The 8,111-nt window shown below is 46.3% G+C and overlaps 1 protein-coding gene across 1 annotated transcript; it reads left to right on the forward strand.

The window, feature by feature from the left end:
• The first annotated feature begins 1,103 nt into the window (after positions 1-1,103).
• LOC131240141 (endochitinase EP3-like) lies at positions 1,104-2,669 on the forward strand. Its single transcript, XM_058238213.1, has 2 exons — positions 1,104-1,592; positions 2,165-2,669. The coding sequence occupies exons 1-2, from the start codon at positions 1,178-1,180 to the stop codon at positions 2,569-2,571; spliced, it is 822 nt and encodes a 273-aa protein (XP_058094196.1). The 5' UTR covers positions 1,104-1,177; the 3' UTR covers positions 2,572-2,669.
• The last annotated feature ends 5,442 nt before the right edge of the window (positions 2,670-8,111 follow it).

Genomic DNA, 8,111 nt, shown 5'->3' on the forward strand with positions numbered 1-8,111 from the left:
GGCTATAAAAGTATTGGGTTAAGATGATCTTTGTTTTTAGCCTTCATTTGGGTCTTTATCACCTAAAAAAGAGATTGGATTTCAGATAAACAGTACAGTGGGCCTTAGGAGGATTTGAATGATGGATATCCTATCACCATTGCTTTCCTCTAGCCAGCCACCAGCCAAATTTCCATCTAATTTGGGGATCAACCCCTTAAATTAGATGGAAATTGAGCGGACAAAATGGATGAACGGAATGGATGAAACAAATACACCATGGTGGGGCTCACAGAGCACCGACCACTAGCCACGTACACCATGGTGGGACCCACAGAGCAACGACCACCAGCCACGTACACCATGGTGGGGCCAAAGAACACCAACCACCAGCCACGTACACCATAGTGGGGCCCATAGAGCACCGACCGCCAGCCACGTAGATCATGGTGGGGCCCACAGAGCACTAGAGGAGTAGCCAATCCGTTTCCTATACCCATACATTCAATGTGGGCCCAACTGAGTTTAAAATATACTTGTGCTGTGTACTTTCTTCGCTGGACCGACCATTTTCAGAAGAAGACAAATGTTGATAAGGGGGCCCACAAAAAGGGATTTTTTGTCTTTTTAACCGGGCGAGGAAAATGGGTGAAAGCAAGGGCAGTGAAGTAGCAGTGGAAAGGGAAAGGAAAAGGAAACAGTTGAAAGGGAGAAGAAAAACAGCAGTGAAAAGGAGGAGTATTTTCGTCCTTAAATTTGTAATCCGCACATGCAGGTCTAAGTTGCAAAAGAAGGTATGGCTTCTTTCGTAAAAACGGCCGGCTAAAAGGTGGGGTCCACAGTCCTAAATTTCTCATCTCATTTCTCCGCCGATTGTGGGCAAGCATTTAATTTCTCCGGAAATTGTGTCCGTTTACATTCTTTTCACTGCGGCCAACACGGAGACGAATTGGACTGCTCATCTTCCCTGTTTTATGGCCATCACATAAAGGATAATTTGGGACGTGCTCCTTATCAGATGGCCCACCATGACAACCGTTTCTACGAGTCAAGAGACAAGTCCTACAAACGAATCGTGTCGTTCGCGGCAAGAAATGTTGACGATTCAAACCTTAGACGACCGACTTCAAATTATAAATATCACCTTCTTTTTCTTTTCTTTTATTCATTATTTCTGTGGTCCTACTTTAAAAAAAAAATGGCATCGCTTGGTAAGAAGAACTTACTAGCTATCATCTTGGCCGGAATTCTCGTCAGTCTCCTGCCGGAATTCATCTCCGGTCAGAACTGTGGCTGCGCGCCGGATCTCTGTTGTAGCCAGTATGGGTACTGCGGCACCGGCGATGAATACTGTGGGAACGGTTGTAGGGAAGGCCCATGCAGCGGGTCGTCCGGCGGCAATGGTGCGTCTGTCGCCGACATCGTGACGCAGACGTTCTTCGACGGGATCATGAATCAGGGCAACGGCGACTGCCCCGGCAAGAGCTTCTACACTCGTGCAGCTTTCAACGATGCCGTCGGATCGTATACTGGATTCGGCACGACCGGAACATCGGACGACTCGAAGAGGGAGATTGCTGCTTTCTTCGCACACGTTACCCATGAGACTGGATGTAAGGCCTCCATGGTGCTATTTTTTATTTTTAAATCTTTCCTTTCACCAATTATTATATCTTGAAAGATGGGATGATCCTAACCGTTGGACTGTCAAACTTTTAACTGCTCATAGGGTACCCATTAAGAAGACATTCCCACTGCCTTGATGTAGCGGACGGAAATTCCAATCTCCTGCACCTTATACCTTTAGGAGAATAAATCCCTCGATAGAATTAGGGTTTTCTCTTGTATTAATGAGGGACCAAGACAGTTATTTATAAAAAAGAAGAATAGAAGCTTACCATCATAATTCTCCCCTTCATGGTTTTCACACTTTAGGTTTTATATCCGGCTTAATAATTATGCATAGACACCACAATTCAAGCGCCCCAAATCTATTTACAATGATCTAGGTTATAGTGAAACCCTGAATCGCTCAATCTAAATAATCAAACAGTTAGATCTAAACCGATGATCATGTGTGACCCACTTGATAAGAGTAGGTTTTTGGGTAAGTAATCAAATAGATATGGCAGTTTAGAATGTGTGAAAAGACTAAGATGCCCTTACATCTTGTTGGTTTTTACAGTTCTATGCAAAATAGAAGAGGAGGGTGGTGCAACGAAGGACTACTGCCAGAAGGACAACACTCAGTATCCTTGTGTCCCTGGCAAGGCCTACTACGGTCGTGGCCCGATCCAACTGTCGTGGAACTACAACTACGGGGCCGCTGGAAATAGCATCCGATTCGACGGCCTAAATGCTCCAGAAACTGTGGCCACAGATGTGACGGTGTCTTTCAAGTCAGCCTTGTGGTTCTGGATGACCAATGTCCACTCCGTCATTGGCCAAGGCTTTGGTGCTACGATTAGAGCGATTAACGGTGATATCGAGTGCGATGGCAAGAGGCTCGATCTTGTGAATGCACGAGTTGGGTACTACACAAACTACTGTAACCAGTTTGGTGTGTCACCAGGCGACAATCTCACTTGCTAGAGATCGTTGATTCCTCGTTTCTATTTCTAGATTGCTCGATGCATGCCGTAAAAATAAATGAAAATGTGGGCTAAGTCCCGCAGATATCGTTTGTAACAGTTCCGGTATACCACATCCGATATGCAGTAAATAAAACAATGGCATCTTAATTCTTGATCATAGTGAGAAAAAATTCAAACATTTTGAGAAAAACTCACTGTAATCAATCTCAAGGGTTGTCGGTTCAATCAAAAGGGAGGTGGCCGACTGGCAGTCCTGCCTCTCGATTATATATAGACGTATGAATTTTGTTAGGCTTTAGTAGGTTGTATCAGGCTCTGCTTGTCTTCTTTTTAGCATTCGGTGGCTTTCCAATAAATTGCTGATGAATTGCTGTTATTTTTAATGGGTGTTTATGAATTACTGTTACTTTTAAGGGGTGTTTGTTTTTCAAATGGATGAAAATGGATAATAATACCTTCTTTTGTAAATGTGTCTTACATTAGATTGTAATGATGAATTTGCTATCATTATCTAGTTTATATAGATGTCATTGTAAAAGATGATAGTTTCATAATATAAAATTATAATGATTATTGTTGATGTAAAAATCTGGTCCGCCCTCTTTAGACCTTCGAGTACCTGCACAGGAAGAAAACAAAGGAGATCCGGGCTAGGGGACCCTCTGATGCCAAAGTCAGGCTAGAAATCTGGGTCTTATAGTATTGAGGGGGTTTGGGAGAGAGTTTTTGTGTACCTTTTACCCTTCAAGTGTCTCTCATTTATAAGAGAGGGATGATTCTGCCGTATGGGGATTCTCTTCCTGATTTCTAGGAGATTTGATTTAACCATAACCTTCTTATAGATGCTTCCTGATCACGAGATCCTCGGGATAGAGAATCCTTTCCTGTGATTTTCAGAATGGTATTTAAGCTTACACCGTTTATTCCTCGCTCGTTTCGGCCTTAATCGACTCAAATAACAGACGAGTCTCGGCTGGCTGCAAGGATAAAGCTTTCTGCCCCCTGTCGAACGGAACAAGATTAACTTATGGTCGACGTTCTTCCTTAATCCGATACTTGATACTGTATCCGGCCTCATATGGGTCGGTTTTATATTCGGTCAAGTTGCTTTTAGCTTCAGGGCCTCAATCGGCCTCTTTAGACATTGCTGTCTCGTTAACCGAGCTAACTTTATGTGTCTTACTTTGCCTATGGGTCGTGACTCTTAAGGTCTCGGTCGGAATTCGTTTCCCAGAAATCTGAGCTAAGTCTCTCCTCTAGGCTTTGTCTCGTCTCGATCCAACACGTTGCCTCAGATTCTCGGGCGGTGCCGATAGAGTTGGTCCATTCCATAATCGGATCTCCGGTCTTAGTGTCTTTTCCCTAACAGTAAGCCCCTTACTCCTTGTGTTAGTTAGGTCGACACTAAGGAGTAACGAGTTTTTTGAGTTGGTGTGCCCTGAAGACCGAGGTTATGATGGGGCATTTAATGCTTCATATGTCGTTCTTAACTGGCATCGGTTCGGTCCTCGAGGTTGCACGAGCGGACAGCCATCAGAGCGTTTCGTCCGCTTATGAGCATCAAACGCGTGGCGAGGGCGTTACTTGCGTCAGTCGGTGTGCGCCACGTGTCGGGCGGGGGAGTCGAAGCAGGCGTTGATTTGAATACTCCTTAAATGCCATTGCCACGTGGCTCGGGTATAAAAGGGGAGAGCGAGATTTATTTTCTATTTTTTGCGCGAGCTTTCCTTTCCCGTTTTCTCTTCTTCTTTTCTCCTCCTCTCTGCTTGTCTTCATGTTTCGCCACTTTCTCTATTATTTTTGCTCTTCTTCTCATTTTTACTTCCCTAACTGTGCACTTTTTGCCTCTCCGGTGAGTTTTCTTTCCCTCCCTTTCCTTTTTGACTCTTTAATGGCAGCGCATTCTTTAAGTCCCCAGGAAGGGATTTCCGGTGATGAAGATGAAACAGGACATCTTTGGAATGTCTCGGAATCGCCCTCATTGCTGGCGGAGATGGCGATTAGTGCCAATGAAGCTTTTCGGTTCTCTGAAAGAACGTCTGGAACTTCAGCGGAACGTCCTGCTTCGGCGGGTCCTTCCGGCGGAGGGGCGTCGACTGCCCCTGGGAGACCTAACCACTGTTTTCCTAGGGATGACTTAGAAGAAGAGGATGAGGAGTTAGAGGAAACCACCAACTCGGTTCCCCTAAGAAGGTCGGCCAGGGCTATTGAGTAGGCAGACGAAGAGGGAGATGCTGCCGAGAGAGAGTTGGAGACGATCAGAAGGGTCCAATCCCATCAGTTTTAACTGAGGCGGATTTAGACAGGATCCGAGTCGGGTATCATGTCCCCGACTCGATTATTATTCGTCTTCCCCTTCCAAGTGAATTGCCTGACCATCCTCCTACTGGGATGGTCGCAATTTTTCAGGTCGTAATGCAATGTAGCTTATGTCTGCCCCTCCAACCCGTTACTCGGGATTTTCTGTCTCGACTCCGAATTGTTCCTGGGCAGATAGTGCCGAACGGGTGGAGGAACTTGTTCGGATGTTCAGTGTTGTGGGCCGAGACAGAACAACCCCCACTGACTATGGACGAGTTCCTTTATCTGTACCAAATTCAGACAAACCCTCAACAACCCAACTGGTACTGCTTGTGCACTTGGCAGAACAAGGGCGGTCTTTTGATAACCGACCCTCCTACCTCCAATAAACACTGGAGAGAGAGGTTGTTCTGGGCATGCGGTCACTGGGAGACTACCTAGCCTGGGCTCTTCGAATCTCGTATTCCCCGGGCATTTTTCGAAGCAGGTGACTTGGCATTTTCTTTCTCCGTATCTTTTTTGTCTTGACATTCTTGAGTCTGACTGAACGCGTTTTGCAGATATCCCCAAGAGAAGGCCGAACCTAAGAGCTGGTGCTTTAGCTCAGATCAAGGATCTGAGGGGACTAAGTTCGGAAGATCGGTCTTTAAAGACTCTCCTTCAACTGGAGCGTCTCCTTCTCTCGGGCTTAGACTCTGCCGTGATAGGTATCCACAATTTATTCTGATGCGTTTCTCTTGGATTTTATCTAATTCTTTACCTTATCTGATATAAAGATAGTTGAAGCTCGACCTTTTCTTAAGCCGGTGTAAAAAATGATGGCTCCTCCGAGGTCGGTGCTTCTGTCGGAGCCTTGGCCTTCAAAGAAGGCGAAGACGGCTCCAAAGGCTGAGTCATCCACCCCAGTCACCCTTGCTCCGATCATCCCGACTGTCATCATGCTTTCTGACCCCGAAGAGAGGGTGGAAGAGGTAGGAGCGGCTCCCGCCGAGTCTCAAGCGGCTTCTGAGCTGGGACCCATTGCAGAGCGAGTTAGTCTCGGAACTAAGAGAGGAGTAGAGAGGGGAGACTTCAGGAGGGGGGATGACTCAACAGGAGCCTTAGCCTTTCGAGCAGGTAGTATCGAGGATGATCCCTTGGGCCATTACTCATGGGAGCGAGAGAGATTTCTTTAGTCTTTACAACGCCTCTTCGCTACAAACTCTTGGTCATGCGACGAAGATACTTCTTGAGGTAATGTCGGTGATTTCTCTCTTTTTTTGTTTGTGATTTCTTCTATTGGTGACTCAGTCCAGCCTCGCATTTTCCTTTTGCAGTTGGCCCCTTGTTTAATTAAGGCCTTCTCGGATCTGACTGCCGCTCAAAAGCAGGCAGCTGAGGCGGTAGCAAAAGTCAAGGCTGCCTTGACTTGGGCTGAAATTCTGTCGGGTGAGTTGGGACTCGCTAAGAAGGCCACTGCTAACGCCAAAGCCGAGTGTGCTTGCGTGGCTTCACTATTGACGAAGGCTTAAGAAGAGAGTCAGAGAATCCATCAAGCTCATGCTTCTTGCGGGGATAAGTTGGCTCAGACCAAAGGGGAGGCTGAGGCAACCATTCGGAAGGCTGTCGACGAGGCTACGGAGGCCAAGAAGGCCAAGAATCGGGCTGTGCAGGCCTTTCTTGAATCCTAAGAGTTTGAGAAAGAAAGGGATCGCTTGTATCAGAGTGGATATACAGCTTGCACCCAACTGATGAAGCAATCTTTTTCCAACCTTGATTTGTCGGGATTCGATGATGATGTCTCTGGTCCTGAAGGCATGGAGGTCGAGGCCACCGAGTCTGCTGATGTTGTGGTTGTGTCGAGGTCGAGGCCGAGGCAACTCCTGAAGTTACTGAGGTTGCTCCCAGTGGTGGTAGCTGAGTCTGAACCACTTATTTTGGTATCATCATCAGCTCCATTTTTGGCACTCACACCAACTCTCCAAACAGACCGTGCTCCAGGGCGGGCTCGAAAGTATCCACGGCTAAGGAAGATGCTTGCGTGTCATAGCCGACCTTTCCTTTTACTTTTAAGCCTTTTTCTTTATCAGTGTAATGTCGTAACAAGATGTAGCTCAATGTAACAAATGTACTGGTAAATGAATATACTCAGTTTTCTTTTATTTATCTTGATTCAGTTTACATGCTTGTTGGTTTTGAATCTTTTTGAACGCTTCGATGGGCTAACTTAGGGATAGTAGATTTTTAGATACTCGGCATTCCACGGATGAGGTAGCAACTATCCAATTAAGTCTTCCAATCGATACGTTCCTAGTCGGATGGTGCTTGAGATGACATAGGGTCCTTCCCAGTTGGGTCCCAGTGTACTCGCACCAACTTCCTTAGTATTGAGGAACGTTTTTTTAAAGAACCATGTCCCTGACTCGAAATCGCCTGACCTTAAATCAGGCATTATAAAACTGAGCTACTTGTTGTTGCTGAGCCATAGTTCGTAACTGAACTTTTTCGCTTTGTTCGTCCACAAGGTCAAGTCCGAAGGCCAAGAATTCTTCATTATCCTCTTCGTTAAACGAACTAATTTGGGATGAGGGCAGCCCGATCTCGACCGGGGTAACGGCTTTTGAGCCATAAGCGAGGGAGAAAGGGGTTTCTCCTGCAGCGGTTCGAACCATGGTTCGGTATGCCCACGGTATGTTTGGGAGTTCTTCGGCCCATGCTCCTCTGGCTCGGTCAAGCTTAGTTCGGAGATGCTGTTTGATGATCTTATTGACCGCCTCAACTTGTCCGTTCGTCTGAGGATGATGGGGTGATGTGTATACATTTCTGATTCTGAGATTACCACACATTTCACGAAAGCTCTTATTGTCAAACTGCTTCCCATTATCGGTAATAATGGTCCGGGGTACCCTGAAACCACAGACAATGTTCTTCCATACGAAATCTGTAATCTTCTGCTCGGTTATTTTTGCCAGTGGCTCAGCCTCAGCCCACTTTGTGAAGTAGTCCACTGCTACAACAGCGAACTTGGTCTGTCACACCCCGAACTCGAAAACCGGGCTCACAAAATTCCCGATCGCCGAATCCGGCGCCGACAGCCTCCGTAGAACTCCATTTTCGGATCCCGGCACCCATTCACCAGGTTCCAATCCTGGGATACTACAAGGAGGATTTCAAATCATCAGTCTGATTCATAATGAGCATAACAAAAGCATAACCCACAGACAATAACCACAAGAACACCACCACAAAATCCACTAT

Source organism: Magnolia sinica, chromosome 3 (assembly GCF_029962835.1).
Source record: "Magnolia sinica isolate HGM2019 chromosome 3, MsV1, whole genome shotgun sequence".
In the NCBI taxonomy this organism is placed as follows: Eukaryota; Viridiplantae; Streptophyta; class Magnoliopsida; order Magnoliales; family Magnoliaceae; genus Magnolia; species Magnolia sinica.